The sequence below is a fragment of the Haemaphysalis longicornis genome, unplaced genomic scaffold, assembly GCF_048455015.1.
Source record: "Haemaphysalis longicornis isolate Haplotype H1 unplaced genomic scaffold, Haemaphysalis longicornis Haplotype H1 scaffold_1, whole genome shotgun sequence".
Classification (NCBI taxonomy): domain Eukaryota; kingdom Metazoa; phylum Arthropoda; class Arachnida; order Ixodida; family Ixodidae; genus Haemaphysalis; species Haemaphysalis longicornis.
In genome coordinates, this window is record NW_027526203.1 from 414,534,482 (window position 1) to 414,551,623 (window position 17,142).

A 17,142-nucleotide genomic window follows, 5' to 3' on the forward strand; every position below is an offset into this window, starting at 1 on the left:
TGTAACCTCTCACGCTGGTTCATCGGCTAAGGTGTTCTTCGGCTTAGCTTGAGCCGCAGAGCTAAATGGGTGTTTTTGTGTTGTGCGCGAACAACGAAAACACTGTATGAACGAGATTTTGGCTCCCGTTAAAAACTGAAAGGCCGCATAATTTTAACAGTAAGCCTTAATGGAAGGAAGTCACTGAGTCAACATGTTCCTACGGCGCGTGGCACCCTACTGGGGTTCGTGATTTTTTTTTTCGAAATAAAAAAACTACTAAAACAGAGTTTGCAAGAAGTGACTGCTCGTGATGGTGTTTCTTAGAGAAAATATGAAAAAGAGAAACGTCTGAAAACATAGCTTGCAGGCCGTACGACTCCCATGAAAGAGAACTATATTCGGCGGGAATTTTCGAAAAACAATTCCGCTTGGAAGTCCATCTTGTATGGTTCATCTCAGTTTTTGCAGATTTTAGTCCATCTCTGACGTCAAAAGTGCCCTAGGAGGGGTGCCTCAATCCTTGTGGTGACTGCGTGGAAACGCAATATATGCATAAAACACAGCTCGCAGAGTGTCAAGCCCGAAGAGCATCTTGCCTTAAAGTAATAATTCTTGAAAACGTACGGTTGGTGCTCCTTTCGCAGTACTGTGGTGCGGAGGCAATTACAAGAGGAAACATAGTTCTCTGTGCTTTGCAGCACGCAAATGATGTGCGAGCTCGAGAGTCTGACGCCTGCCACCTGCGGAATTCACACTCGCCTTCCTCCAAAACGGGCATCCGCGCGTACCATTCATGCTGCACGAGCACTGTGACACGAGTGAAGTCAGTTGTTGGCAGAGGCAGAGGTGCGCGAAAAGGCAGCGATGTGATTTTTGGCAGCATTGATAGCGTGCGAAATCCGTAATACCACACACGGAGAGATTATCCAAGCATAGGCATTGCATGGATAAAGCAGCATAGCAAATATCAAGCAGATTCGATTCACCATGATTCCAAATCGGTATATAGGCGCCGTGGTGTGCAAGCGCAGTGTTAGTTCAGTGAACCACTGATGGGAAAGCGCTCGCAGCGTGCTTTTCTAAGTCAAAATGCTTCCTGAAGTACAGCGGTAACCTGTCCTTAAGACTTCTGATGCCACCTCGCCACTGGTGGCGCGATTTGCGCCTTTTTACATACCCAGTACGGCCTAGGCAAGGGAAAATCGTCGCCGCTGCAACTACACCAGGTAGCTCGAGCTGTTGCTCAAGAGCGTCCTTGTTGAGAAGGTAACTTGAAGAAATGTTTTGCGGGGGTACTGCGACGCTCACAACAACCGCACGCGATGCGTTGAATGTCCTTCTGGCGGACTACTTCCCTCTGATGGGGACACAGCTAGGCACCTGCCAGGTGGTAATCAAAGTGACGATATTTTTTACCTCAGGATTTCCGACCCCGAGCTTCAGTATGGCGACGAGAGAAGCTCACAGCCAATAGAGCTCACGCAGATGTCCTCCGCTGCCGCACGCGCAGCCTCGCAGGTGTGTCCCGCAGCGTGACCATCGCCGTGGCCTACGTGATGTCGGTGACGACCCTCAACTGGCGCGAGGCACTCAAGGCAGTGCGAGGAGCGCGGAGCATCGCGAACCCCAACTTCGGCTTCCAAAAGCAGCTCCACGAGTACGAGTGCAAGAAGCTGTACGAGGTGCGTTGCAATTGGGCCTTCCTTCTCTCCCTTCGGGCCCGTCTTCATGTGTACCGTCTGTGTCTCCTTCAGCGTGAATGAACGGTAGCGCTTGTCCTGTAGCCTCTCATGCGTCCGCCCCCCTCCCCCCCCCTTTTTTTTAGCGCTTTAACCACATCGCAACGAAGGATCTTTTAATGCGTACGTACGAAGAATAAATAAACGATACACAAGAAGCTCAGATAACGGTCACAGAAAATGTATACCGTGTTAGTAGGTCTGTTCGAGCCCAGCAGCCCAAGACAGGAATCACTTATACAGCAACCATTGGCCTGTAGCAGTGAAAGCGTGCTTCAACGCCTGTGAAAATCACTTCTAATGTCAACGGGTGCAGTGTTAAAAGCGGTGAAAAGCTGGGAAATGAGTGCACAGCATGTTCGCAACAGAAATACACTCTAATTCACAGTGTTTTCGCTTCTTCAATGACACTGCGGTACACACATCACGTTTGAAATGGAGCTGTGCCTTCTAGGCAGTACGGCATTGGTCCTTTTGGCAATGTAGAGTTTTAATAACACATAGATACCAGCGGATTGTTTAGCTGGGAAAAAAATTCCTTCCACAAACGGGCCGTGCGCAGCCCGAGTAGATGGCGAGGCGTCGTTTGGTATGCAGTACGAGAGCAGAAACCGCGACTTGCCAGCGAATGTTCAAAATTATAGCGACGTTGTGATTGAAGCTGATAGCATCACTGTTGACTCTTAAAGGAGTCTTGTTTTACTGCCATCGCATTAGCTTTCGTCTCATGGCAGTTTCTTCACTGTGGCTGATGCAAACATGAAGAGGGTGTTGGTGCTGAAGGCAGTTCCAAAAGCCGTCTGACCGAGCACTGCAATGCACAGAGCCTGCGCCAACACGCTTTCACTTATGCCGCCTCTCTTCAATATCGGTCTTCAGCTGCCACCGCCTTTCCTTCAAGCTACCGGACGTTCCATACCGCGTGTTCTATTTGTGACTGCCTGTGATATGTATGAAATAGCGTAATTAATTTGCCCTCGGTTGAAAGCATAGCTTTATGTCGTTTCGTTACCTAGGCTTTAAACGTTAATGCCGTGTGGCGCGTTCACACACCTACGGTTCGCGTGGAGAGCTTTTGGACTGCTTATGCGCCTGCCTGCCAGCCCCACATCCACACTGAACCCCGTAGCCGAACCTACACGAGCTCTCCCGAAAATAATCGTGTATTGCTTCCGCTTGCACCCCCCCCCCCCTAACCCTTCGAGGTCCTGCTTAGTGCGTTAAGCCCAAACTAACTGCCTATGCACAAAAACTCCCCCCACCCCCACCCCCCCTCGCTTTCCTCTTGAAACTACCTCGACACCCGTGAACAGGTTTGTTACTCTCGGTCCTCTCGCTTCTTTCAATCAAGCATATCCTGGGCGAGTCGGTCTGTGCCTACAGGCAGGGACGTGGAGAATCGGGACAGGACGGGCACATTCGTAACTATTTAATTAGAGAAAAGGCCGGAGACTTAAGATGAAAGGTGCGTCATGAGAGATAAATATTGTGGTTCGGGCCACGTTACAAACTTATCTAAAAAATTGTCTTCATTTCCTTAGATTCATAGGAACCAATCATGAACGAACAGTGGTCGCCCTTTCCATCATCCTGAGCGGAACGCTCAAGATAAGCGAAGCATACTTGGGGTTTTTACTCCCTGATCGTGTGAGCTTCGCTTTGTAGACCATTAAAGCGACGTCAAAAAATATCGGAAGCAAAAGCCACTCGTGCAGCCACTTGTATGTAAGTTTTCCGGATACGTTTGTACGACTTAATTGTAGCTTAAACCACAACGTAATTTTTTTTCGGGGGGTGGGGGATATGCTTAGGTACATGTCTTTTTCATAAGTTTTCCAAAGTGTACAGTCGCAGGTTAGTTCCCGTCCCAGCGGTTTGTCCGCGTTGTATTCGCACAGTTACGGCCCCTCGAGCGATCCCCGATCTTCCCCCGCTCCAACCACCCTCAGATGTCAGATGGTTGTGTGAAAACAGGCTGTTAGCCCACAGTTAAGCCTTCTCCTCAGTCAGAATGCAATTAATGCCAACAAGCGACCCATGGGTTAGGCTTACTCTTCACCGTCGAGTGAAGCTGCTGCTGCTGCCGCGCGCGCCTGCAGGAGCGGAAGCGGCTCCGGCAGAAGTTCCCGAAGGAGAGCTTCATCGAAGACGAGCAGGAGTGCCGCAAGCTGCTGGTGGCCTACCATAACTCGGCGCGGCCGCTCGAGCCCAGCCCAAGCATCTGCCGGCGCACGGGGCCCCAGAGCCTGACGCCGCCCTCGTCGCCCCGCAGGCGCCGACACCGCAGCCCGTCGCCCTCGGCCGGCCCTTCCTCGAGCTACGCCAGGCCGCCATGAGCGGCCCGGACACCCGACGGGATGTTGCAGCTCGCCGGGCCAGCTGCTTCCAGCGAGCGCCTCGGAGCACCCCACCCCGGCGGCCTTATCCCGTCTCTCTCCCCCCATTTTTGCGTGTCAGGGGGCTCGGCATGCGCTGAACTGAGCACGGAACGCAGTGACTCCAAAGCGAAAGCGTCACCCTTTGTAGAAGCCGATTTTCACGCCGCAGGTGAAGCGCCATATAATACTGAAGAAAAGATAACCTCCACTGTGCTATATGTTCACTGAAAAACTTGTAACGGCATTTTATTTTAGCCGGTATTATTTTTTCTCACTGAGTTGAGGAAGCCAGAAATATCCCGTCAAAAAACCGAATCCACTTACGCCTGTATGCAACAATTTTCAGAGCTCTTCAGGTCGCACCTAATATCGGTACTTTCCATATTCATTATGAAGCATCACTGGCTCTCTGAATGTCATTGGGCTTCAGTACAGAGTGCCGAAGAAAAAAGCGTGAGCTAATCAACGTTCCACGGCATTTTCATTTAAAATTGATGATCTTTACATACGTGACAGCCTCACCCACTACGTTTACATTTTTAATAATACTGTATGCGCGCGATTTGTCTGAATTGGATGCATTTCAGTGGTGGACTCTTTCGGCTGATGTCCTGATGTTAACACAGCTCTCGCTTGTCACTGATGTCGATCAAAATAGCGCGTTTGGCGCGGTTATTCACCGCGGTTTTGAGAGCGTGGGAACTGAATGAGAAGTGCTCAAAACAACGAATGTCAGGGAGAGGTTAGTATTTTTCAGGATCGACAAGAGAGATGGGCGCAGTAGACGACCGTTCAAAGTTTGCCTAGTGCTGTTTCAAGTTACTCCCCGCCTGTTCACGGTCATTCGTGAGCACAGCTGGCGTAGTGTCCCAGTGTGCCCTCAATGACCACGGCTCCCTTCAAGTAGGTAGGAAAGAAGGTTCTTATAGCAAGTTAGAGTACATCGAGATTTATTTCCTTATTCCTCGCCAGTTTAAAAGGTGCGCATTGTTCTTAGAAGGGAAAAAAAGAGAGAGTGAAGAAGTGTTACGTTTTCCACAGGTGTAGATCACGCCGCCCAATGATGTAGTTAATGATGAGAAATATTGTGGTGCCTTTCTTGTTGGAGACTGCCTCGGTGTTGTTGCTTTGTTTATTGACGGTTTCCGCTAAGTGGTGTAGAGTGTTGTGCGTGTACGCAGCGTGCGTGCATATGTATCTTGGTGCGCAGCCTAAGGCACATTTGGTATGCACGTGTGACAACCGTCCAAACCTTATCACGTGCATCCTTCCGGGCGGTAGCATAGCCGCTGCGCGGCCAAGGGCAGGTCCAAGAGGTTGACCACGATGCTGTCATATCAGTGCCGATAACATCGCAGCAAAGTTCGCAATTCGAAAACTTGACTTACAAGGTTCGGCGTTCACGTGGAACCCTGGGGTAGCAGATACACGCATCGCTAGAGGCGCATCATATCAAAAACTGGCCGTCCATCCCAGTGAACACAGGTCAAAATGCGAGAGCATTTCCCGATTAGCAGTGAATGTTTAACAAGTTTACAATGTAAATGTGGTGTCATGACAGAAATGTGTGATGGCGGGAAACGTTTGCATCGACTCGCCAGGAATTCGAAATAACCCGACGCGGAACGATTGACGCAATCGGTCCCAGTGCGGCCTGTGCGGTGGCAACACGTGGTTTGCCCTGCTAGCGTGGGGTGACATCGCGGTGAATCGGTCAAATTCCGTCGCACAGACGAGCTCTTGTGATTCCCAAGATCTTTCCCTCGAGACGACATGGAGTTTCGCTGCCGGCGAGCAGCGAAACTGCGCCGCCGACTCTTTCGTTAGCCGAGCAAGCTCAGTTGAGGAGGCGGAGCAGTAATTAGCCCGGCAGTGCGTGGGGCGGTGCATCATTTGCGTATCATTCGTTGTACCAATGGCGCTGTTAAGTGGTGCGTATCTTGACTAGGACAGCCAGTAACGTACTGGTGAAAAAGTATCAAAAAGGAGGGCCCAACAATCACCGCGCAATTTTAATGACCTAACGCTGTTAAGGATCTAAAGAGCAATAAAAATGAGATATGCGAGGGTTCTCAATTAACCTAAATTCGCGCACAGCTATCCGTGAAACTCTTTAGAGTTCTGAGGCATGACACAGCCTCGCAGGCGAGCGAAGTTAGCGCGCCTGCTTTCAGGCAGCGATCCTCGAAACGCGACTGCGCTGAGTGCACTAGTAGCTTCGCCCCTTGTTCCGGGTTGCCATTTCCAGACTCCGTGCTACTGTACCGAAGAAGAAAACAACGAAAGTGCTTATTACTTCCGATCGGCACTGAGGTTACCGTCGTGGCAGCCTCTTGCACCTGCTCACGGGGTGACAGTTTCAGCGAACAGTTACGAGGCTTGCTCTTGTCTTTAAAAAAGGAGAATGAAGCGTGAGGACCGCACTTATCATAGGCGAAGCGAAAGCATTTGCCGCGGTGGTACGGTTTTCAGAAAGAGTATCACATAAATGTGGCATTTGATTGCGAATGAGAGGCTGCGAGCGCTTGCGTCAGTCTGGTATCACGTACGCAGATCCGCAAGTGGGCTGTCTGGTCTACGCAAGCGGGGAAACTGCTATTTCAAATGCAGCTACGTCACTGACCATCGCGCCCATGAGAATAGAAAAAACCCATCCACCTCATACATATTTGGTGCATTCTGAATGCCATAGATCTATACGAATCGATTCCCCAGAGATACCTTTTATTGATATCGTTGTTTCCAATACACTTGCTACTGGTTGTGATACGGAGGTTATGCACCCACTTTACGCTGTCCACCCCTTCGCTTCCCCACAAGGAAAGTAGCAAGAACCGGAGCCTGGCACGCGTTACAGTGACGTAGCGGGTATCGTCCCTGAGAAGCGCTTGTTTGCGGCCTACGTTGTTTCATTGGGCCCGTTTCCTGCTTGCGAAAACGGGCATCGGTTTCACTCGACACCTTGTTGCAATCTCAAGACAGCTTTTTAAGACTCAACGTGTATTTCTGCGTGGACGAGCCGGCCCTTGAGCGAAATTTGCCGGCCGATTGACAGCGGCACGAAGGAGACGAAGACGCGCTACTCCGAGGTATGCTGTTCGTGACGCGTCCCGGGCAGTGCTAGTCCGTGGACGGAAGGCATGGTGCAGTGATATAAGGGCTGAAGGCTGAAGGTGGCGATGTTCTCGTGATGGGCGGCGGCTCGCCACACGTTTGCATGGCTGCCGCGACTGGAACCATCCGGTTTCAAGAAAGAACAAGACGAGAAAGTAAAACAAGAGCGGGTTTCGGGATCACAAAGCGCCATTTATCGGTTAAGCGATCCATTCGAGCAGCCCTCAGCACCACCTCGTCTCACACCACGAGCCAGGAGTCCAAGACAGGCTTGGGGGCGCTCCTCAGAGAAGTTGTCCGAGGTCTACTTTGAACCCTATTAAACACCCCCCTCGGAAGTGAGGAAACAATATATCTAAACCTCTAGGCTGGCTTAGCAAGCACTCTGCCGCAAGCAAGCTAACTCGTTATGAGAGACGTAGACTTTGCTGTGCCTTTTTCGATATAAGAAAAATCATTCCTGCACTGTAAATAACACGTTTTATAGCAGCGTATGTTTCCCTAAACTTTTGACTACAGCACCACCACCCAATCCATACGCACACACTCGCACACACACACACATAAGCATACAACATACATACATGCGGTAGATTGTAGAGGAACAGAGAGACCATTTGCTCATTTTATCACTTCTGCTTCAGCAGATCGATCTATTCCAGCAATATTATCCTAGAGGTTAGTGACCAATCATACGCGCGTCCCCTAGCTTTGACAGCTTACTCGAGAGCCCCGTGTAAATACGTTCCCTTCCGCCCATTGTGCCGTTCTACCTTTTTCGCCACATCCTGGCGTCCGGTGAGCGGCCCTCCCACGCGCGGAAGTACAGCGCCCAGTTCGTGCACTCCAGTCTTCAGCTGTAGCTCCTTTTGAACAAGTGTGAGGTAAACTAGGGCGCCTCCTTTATGATCCTGGACAGCCAGGCAGCACCTCGAGGCAGCGGCGAAAAAGACGACCGGGCGCACATGTGACGTCCCAGTTTAGAGCTCATAGTTCAGCATTAGCATACGTGCCCAATTACGAACTCCAAAAAGTGCTTCGAAAGGGCCTAACTAGCGATGCATGGAGATATACATGGAGATCTGCCCTTGAAGGCATGCAAAAAAAAAAAAAACATCACAGGGCAGAACAATACCGACACGCAGGGGAGCATGCCATTACAGATTTCTGGTTACGAATTTGCCCGTTGTCTTCTGTAGGTTTTTGGATGTATTTTTGATAACTACTGAACTGTTATAAAATGTGCACTATTTAAAAATATTACTATCATTTTAGTATTGTTAGTTTATGAAAACATTAAGTTACTATATAAAAAGATACTAACCTCAAGAAGTCGTGGTGCGAAATTCGTATTTGGCTTATGTTCACAACTGAAGTAAAAACTAACCGCCTCGTTCTTTCAGGAGCTGGCTCACGCGTCATTGCCATAGTGTCTAAAGTGACAGCTAGAGCGTTATATATTACATAATTCAGGTGATTCTGCGCAGGCACCCCCAAATTTGTCGTACAAACACATCGGAAAAGTCATGACCTGAGGGAGAGACTCTCGACGGTTCGAGTTTTGGGGCTTTAAATGCGAACGCCCTGCGAGGTAGCTGCCAGGCTCTGTTAGGCCAAAGCGAGGCGCTGGTTGGGCTATTTCCTTTAGGCGTTGTCTTGGTAGCTGCAGTTTAAGCTCTGGTACGAAATGTGATAACTGATGCACTCGAGACGCTGACGGGGATGAAAACATGGCGATCCAGTTGTACTCAGGTTGTGTAATACAGGCTGTGAATAGTATAAAGCTGTCTAGGCCGACGTGCAGTATCAGATTAGATAGGCACGAATTTTTCGCAATTTCTCTTCGCCGAAACTCTACCGCGTTCTTAGCTTAAAAGTACAAAAGTTAAAAAAAAAAGCAGCAATTTTTCTCTGCGCTTTCTTCTCGCTGTTCGTTTTTTCCATTTTCTCTGTCCTTTGCGACGTAAAATTCAAACAGGAAATTCCTGTACGGTTACAAAACAGCAGAATAGTACGTGACAAGTTAAAATAAACATTTATTTCAGTGGCTCACACGCAGGATTTTCTCATATCGGCCCCTTTTCTAATTCGCACATTTTATTCTTTCACTCTCCTTGAAAATCGTTAAATTGTTAAAATGGCGAGAAGAAAAACGGAAACATTGTTTCGCGACGCTTCAGTTAAAAAAAAAATAACGTCACATTCGTCGAAAGCGAGCACATAAATCTATTGTGTTAACTATGAGTTTGGACACTTATTCAACAATCCATTTTAGTAAAACAATTGCAACATTTATGCTTGTGAGTGGCACTGAACTGACGAAAGAATAGAGAAATGAATGCTCAGTTACGTTCAGTTGGGCGCCATCCACGCTCACTGTCCTGATTTTCGTGTTGCGAAAACATAACTTGCATCCTTGCGCAAAAACACGCTCATCCGTGCGGTTTCGGTGTATTCACCCCCGAATAAATTGAATTTGTGTGACCGCATAACGAAAAACCAGCTTTTTTTTTTTTTTTTTCATTTTCACACCTTTTTTTAGAGCTTAAAAATGTACTTTTTTTTTTTCGTGCTCACAAAATGAGCCCACATGCTTGCTATTAACCGGGGGGCTAAACCACGCTTTCTGCCCTCGCTTTGTTGCACGTAGAACGCTCACCAATGTATAGCGCCCGCCACACCCACGTTGGCCAATCTAGAACGCCCGGACAGCCCTTGGCTAAACACACGCACGCAGGCGACGCTAATGTATATATAGCACCTTTCCATTTTCAGTCGATAAAGTTAATATTAAGGCAAGCAAAAAAAAACAGTAACTCGTGTACATCGAGCCTTGTTTCTGTGCTTCAGAGGAACCGTTCTTGCAATGACGGCGCATTTAGCGTCGATTCAGCATTTTCCCAGTGCCGAATTGCCGGCTTTTCTCTTTTTTTTATCCCTGGAAATCGTTTTTCGCGCAGTCTCATTCCTCGAGCAGGTTACCGGTAGTTTTGGGAAACAATATAGTCTGCGTTAAAAACGCACAGCTTCTGATCAGAAGCGCATTTAAAGACTCGCACAGCCATTATGTAATCAGGTAATGGGCAAAAATATTCTGCAAAAAAACACTACTCTTTTTTTCAAAATATTTGTGTGGTCTCACGTAGACTGCTCAGAATGTCAAGGGAAACCCAGCGAAAATCAGCTTAAATACGCGGCAATAAAGAAAAAGCAACCAGTGAAGCCAATCATAAGCTCAGTGTTAACGCATTTGTACCGGCATGGTTTCCGGAACAGCTGTACTTACGCGCGCGCACAGCGTAATCTGATCACAAAGGTCACGAACAAGTCGCGCCATGGCTGCTGCGTTGAATGCTCTCAGGTAGCCATTCTCCGAACATACTGGGTGCAGCCGAAAGTGTTGCAAGAAGTTTTTCCCCAAATTGCAGGTTCTGCTTATCGCGCAATCGTGATTTGTGTAGCCTAACAGAATCGAGCTAGCCTTGCGAACAGGAAACGGCAAAATATGGATGACGGAAACGAAGATACATGCACCCATTCACCAGTCCTGACAAAAGCAACAAGAAACGCTCACACAGTTGAGATTGACTAGCTCATTTAGACAAAAAAAAAAAAGATTGCAATCACTGTGTATCAGTCCAAAAAAGAAATGCAGCTCCGAAAAACGCTCCGAAATCAGCTTCGGAAAACAAGGCAGATACCGAGGTGGCATTCCCAAGCTTGTTCATACGCACAGTGTGTTGTAACAGCCGTGTATACTGGCGAAATTTCCGTGCAGTCCCAATGGTTGTGATTTTATTTTTTCGCATGTACTCGTGAAGAAAGCTCCGGTCAGATTTTCACGTTTAGCCCAGTCCCCTACAAGCATATCCTTGAGGCAGTTATCCCACCCACACGCCCATCGGTCGCAAGTATATCTGCTGCCAGTTACTGGCTGTGTCTTTTGAGTGATTGATTGATTGATTGATTGCTAATGGTATACCCTTTGTAACGGGGTATTGACGTGTCATCCACGCTTGCAAGGAATGACAGCGCCACCTGGTGAAGTACCCAGGCAACCTAGGAAGCTCTCGTTCACGCATGCGTAGTACAGTAAGCGGTATCCATCTTTTCCGATGTTGTCCCTGGAACCCCACACAGTAGCGGTTTGCCCCGTCCATGTGCTTTTGTTCTTGGCAAGGAATCACTAAAAGTAATCTCAGCACAGAAAACAAATAACTCGGTGCTTCTAGCTTGGAAAAACTGTGCATGTAGGAAAACTTCTGCTGCAAATTCACCTGGATCCAGCGGTTTCCTTTTTTTATAGCGTACTCATTATAGTGCAGTCATATCGTTCACTATTATTTTGTATGCTTCCGAAGTGCTTGTGTCTATAGGACTACATTTTTACGCTTGGTATGGCCACCTTGTGGCTTTCGCATGCACGAGTGCTTAGTTTTATGCTTACTTCGTTCTTTAACGACTGTTGTACCTGCATAGGATATGTGGTTCGCTTTATACCAAGCGATTCAATTTTTAGGCAATACGCAATTACAAAAGCGGCGCAGGGTTGCCTGAACAAAAGACAACTAAAAATAAAGGGACGACTTCGTCATAAGCCTGAAAAGTTCGAATAGGATCAGTTTATGTCGATCTTTTCAATGATCAGGGTGCGCACAACTGCGCACCTCGGTGTATTGTAGCTACAAGGTAGTTTGGACAGCATGAAAAACTCAAGAACATCCTCCAGTCATTTGTTTTCTGTTCAGGTGACGGAAAGGGCCAAAGATACCCCCCCCCCCCCTACAAAAAGTATTCCGCAAAAATATGCACAAAACGGCGTAGAAGAAACAAGTTTGATAGGCAATAGGATGAGGGTAGCAGAAGAAGCTAAGAACAAAGTGACTGCTTATTCACGTTTTCATGTTTTGACTTGTGCTGGTGCATTCTAACTCACTTCAGCGACAGCCAACTTTTACAGCTGGTTTGCGATAGGCACCGTGTCTGAAGTGGAAGCGCATTTTTCTTTCGTTTGAAAAAGTCTGCTGGCGCATTCTTGCCCTTGCCTCCTCAATACCCATCACCAAACAAATATTCATACTAATACAAGCGGTCCAAAATCTCGCCCCATAGGTTGTTCATGACACCATGGCTCTCGATAGTAGCGCCGACAAATATTATTGCGGAAATGAATGTTAAGTGCAATTGTAGTAAACGAGGCGTGTTGGTCATTCCTTGTGATGGTCGTGTCTCACACTCGCAAATTACCCTTTGATCGGTTGGCATGGGTTAATAAAATGCCAAAGTTGTGACGCAGTAATTGGAGATACAGGTGTTCGAGCCCCATACTAGGTCTTTGACCATTCGTAGACTACAGTGTAACCAGTTACTTTCAGTCCATGGCGCAGAGTAGTTATAGGGAACCGTTGAAAAATCTGAAACTTAATGCTTGCAACTTGTTAATTTGCACTTAGTATGCGTGCTTCACTAAACGAAACTATCAATAATTTTGGCGGCATCTCACTTCTGCTCGGGTAGTGTCCAGCATGACGCTAGAGAAAAAAACACCCTTCGGGAACCTGCAGGCTATGTGCAGGACGTCAACTGTTTGGAACGGGAAAAACGTATTTGTCGTCAAAGAAACAAAGGACTTCCTAGTTCCCTAGAAAAATTCAGAACAGAGCAGCGATGCAAGGGTCAGCGAAATGGGAAGTTCACGATTCCCCTGGCGAAAGCAGACACCCCTTGAGCGTCTGCACTGCACCCATACATGGAGGCACTGCGGTGCAGCGTTCCCATCGTTTCCTTCTGTGCTAGATTTTTGTCCATTGCGTATAAAGACGTCCTGCCATAATCACTCACTCCGATTTCCAAGGCCTTGTTTCTGGCTGGCGCAGTGTTTCTCAAACAAAGGATGAAGGAAATCTTGGGGGGAAATAAATCTTTTTAAGTATTAGTTCCCAACATGGAATTTGGTTTCCTCCCTTCTTTTGTAATGAATGCTGCCCAGTGCTGTGTATGGCTGACTGCAGATGTAAGGACGGAGGGACCGTCTATTTTCGTGGTGCCTGTAAGCGTCGAAAGTTGAGCAAGTTCAACAACGACAAAGGATAAGCATCGCCGCCGAGGATGAGGGCCAGAGTAAGCAGAGATAAAGGAGTTGAGTGAATGAAACAGCGACTATAGGCGCTTGGCACAATTAAGTTGCGTTCCTGTATGCCCCTCAAGAGAAGCCACGACAAGAGGCGAGTATTTTCCAGACTACCCCCAGCGTAGGCCTCAGTTGCAGTGAACACGATCAAACGTCGTTCATTTCCTGAGCCACGTGCTCACTCGCATAGGTGCTTAGAGTCGGCGGGGAAGACATAGGGAGAACGTTGCAGTGCGCTCATGCTTTCCTTTTAGCTGACGTGATATACCTTTACCCTTTACCAAACATATGCATATACAGTATAACGTCGGTGCTTGTAACATCACTAACCGCAATATAGTTTTGTAGCCAAGTGCGAGAGATGCAGTCTACACTACATTTGTTACCTAAAATGTGACAACCTTTGGAAGCATTCCCTGAACACGAGCCGTTGTGCTTGATCTGCATACCGTGGAACATGCAGAGGTTTTTGCCGATCTCTCCCAGTGCGTTTTTTCTGGGGCTGGTGTACACAAGAGGCGTCGGTAGAGATTCCCACCGGTGCCGATCACTTTTCAATGTACGCAGTTGTGCATGCATTTGCCCGTTTGTAATGATCTTATTTAAATGGGCAAGGCCAAGGTCACGCTGTGGCTGCAGCTGTCGTGACATTTCTAACCAATGACGTCATCTGAAGTCTCAATAAACAGCACGGCTAAAGCTAGAGACATGCCTGTTATGTCGGTGGCCCGAACATAGAATCAAGGGCCTTAGACTCTAGCATATAAACAAAACCAATGTGTTGCTCTAAACGAGTACTGCGATTATAAGGCCCTAATGTTAAAGTTGCCTCTACAGAGAGGAGGAGACGGACACGGGTTCCACTATATCGACCTTTTCTAGATCTTTAGCCAGGGATTTCCATCGCATAAAAAGAAAAAAAGGAGCGGATCGAACTTTTGTTCACAAACGTCTTGCTACAACAGTCGGTGTCAGTGTAACAGATCTACGACGGGACGCAAACTTTGCATGTACGTCAGGCGAATGTTTTTTGCGATGTATCTCGCTTTTATTGCAGAAAAAATAATTTTAGAAGACATGGTGTTTTCTAAGAAAATAAAAGAATCCAAGCTTTATTGCAGCCTAAATAATCTTTCGTGAGTTATTTCTTAAAATGGTTACCCAATACCGGTAACTTTACAGGGACAGTTTTTTACGTCTCTGTTACGTAAAACATCGATAAGCGGTCGGCAAAGTTACGACACAACCATTGGCTATCCAGCGAACAGCTAATTTTACGCCATTTTAAACGTTGCTGAGATGCTCTCGGTCTTATGAATGAGAGGTAGTAGCACATTTAAACCGAGTGATAATCGGAAAAATCGGCATTCACAAGAAATACTTCTTGAATGTTACATTCTCGTTTACGCAACGCACGTTGTCAAATAGATACTGCAGGCACAGGGGAATAGCGTGCTGAATACCGATATGCATTCTTTGCGTATGTTTATTGAAAAAATATCGGTTATTTCCACTGTTGTCTGCGATCAAAGGGTCTTTCAAAACAGAATTTTTCTCGAAGCATACGCCTTTCATTCTATGTGTTGAACCGTTCTCAGTATACCAGAATATTGGAAAAACTCTAAAAAAGGACAAACATTCATTTCTTTGGCTGACTCGACTCAAAGCACATTGATGGCCCGACAAAGGTTCAGTTGCCGCGTATAATTCAACTCGTGTTCATGGGGGAACTCAGTGAATTCTGAGTTATCCTGAGCCAGCGACATATGGCCACGATAATAGGTCTGTCCAACTCACAACGCACGACTCGAAAGCGTTAGCGCACCACCCTTTGCGGGCTTCAGCAGGAGTGTCAAAATATGACGCTGGTTGCGGCCCAACAATGACTCTGGTTGCTCTCTGTGTGCTCATCCGAAACTATCGCTCTGCTTGAGAGGCATTGATCCTCTCCTAAATAAGATACGATTGAGCAGTGCGTTTTGTATGGTGCACAGTGCTGCATTGCTTCAGTTTGCTAAACCAAGAACCCGAATAATAAGTTACCGAAATATTTGCATTGTACCACCCGCACAAAAAAATCGCCGCTCTTGTACTCCAGAAGGTACTTGGAATATTGTTACTCAAAAAATCGTTTGACGAAGGTGGCCTCAGAATATGCACACATCACAAGGTAATAAGCTCAACCACAAGATCTTCGAGATTCTAAGCCGCCGTCGTTTTGGCCCGTTTGGACAGTTTTGACAGTTTTGGCCCGCACTTTGTGAACCTGCCCGGAGCAACTCCCTGGCGGTGCCACCATTGTGTGCGTACTTTTCCAGGCGTACGTTTTTGCTCTGCTTCGGCAGCACTTATTTTGGCAGAGCATGCAAGGGTGTGCACTCGTCCCGCACTCCCTTGCTCCACTGCGAAGTCCAGACGCCCCAAGCTGCACTACTGAGACAAGTGATGGAGGGCTGAATTGGTGAATTGTTGTATACTTTTACTCCTTCGTGCAGTGCAGACGAATGGAACGGACTCAGTTTGTGTGCTCCGACTCAGGTTTAATTGCCCTGTTATAATGTGTGACTCACGCGTGCTGATGTATGCTGATCCGAAATAGTTACTTCACCTAAACTAAGTTTTGGCAAGCTTCAAATTGAAAAAGTGTTCTAATATTTTGTGTCGAGTGTACAAGGTGGAAACGTAGCCTTGCAAGAAAAACAAAAGACCAAAACAAAGGATCAGGCTGTGCGTTGGTTGGGGTCGGTTGGCCCATGTAGCCATCTTGCAGCTTTTAACGAAGCTTTAAGGGCATTTTGTGTGCTACGCAGAAAAATTGTCCTGCCGTTTTTGTATAATTGAAGGAAATATCTTCAGTTCACAATAAAAGCTTCCAAGGTTTCACTTGCAACCTGTCTGTTTCATGTGCCTCAAAGTCAAACCTGTGGAGTTGAATAATCAGGCTTGAAGTACTCTGCGGTTTATCATTGATATCGTAACTGCGCGTGGTTATGCAGATCATCCTAGGGAAAGATAGTTCATAAAATGTAGATTGATTGATTTATGAACTTTATTATAAACAGCAAGTGCGATTTTAATGTGCCAGTCGGTTTGATTGATTGCGGGGTCTAATGCACCGACGCTACACAGGCGATGAGGCGTGCCGTAGTGGGGACCTCCGGATTAATTTTCACCACCTGGAGATCTTTAACGTGCGCCGAAATCTCGCACACACGGGCATTTTCCCTTTACGCCTCCATCAGAAAAGCGGCCATCGAGGCCGGCGCCAGCCGGGTGAGACGCGTCCTGGATGGACAGGTAGGGGCCTTGGGGAATCTTAGTGTGATGTGGAAGACAGCGTTCATATTCGGACAATACTGACATGTGGATGTGTATAAGGTAGGTAACATGGCCTGCTAGAGTGAATACTGAGAAAAGGTTTTGTAGTTTATGTATGTGTTCGATCTGGATTCAGCGTGGTGGATGGCGAGTACTTGCACTATTTTAGTTCGCAGTGGGTGAGAACATCGGTATAGATGAGCAGGAGGGTGAATGAAATCGGGGGCGTGGTTTTTTGGAACGAGCCGTTTTCTGTGTTTGATCTGAAGTAATAGAGCTTCGCTCTAAAAAGCACGGACCTGGAAGATTACCCTCGCTACCATCGCTTGAATAGGCGCTCACACCAGCCAGTCTGGTTGCCAGATGACATTACGAGTCACTGAAGAACGTTTTCAACTTACCCAATGTGACAGATATACGTAACCCAACGAGCGAAAACGAGTGAGCAACACTGCCCAACGAGGCTTGCGCAGTGTTGCCC

The 17,142-nt window shown here is 47.4% G+C and overlaps 1 protein-coding gene across 1 annotated transcript in view; it reads left to right on the top strand.

Moving 5' to 3' along the window:
- The window catches only part of LOC144155556 (dual specificity protein phosphatase 22-B-like), a 59,870-nt gene extending 43,637 nt beyond the window's left edge, over positions 1 to 16,233 (top strand). The window contains exons 5-6 of the mRNA XM_077687072.1: positions 1,493 to 1,664; positions 3,821 to 16,233. Of these exons, the coding sequence (XP_077543198.1) occupies positions 1,493 to 1,664; positions 3,821 to 4,057 (409 nt within the window). The 3' untranslated portion in view covers positions 4,058 to 16,233. The remainder of the gene's footprint in view (positions 1 to 1,492; positions 1,665 to 3,820) is intronic.
- The last annotated feature ends 909 nt before the right edge of the window (positions 16,234 to 17,142 follow it).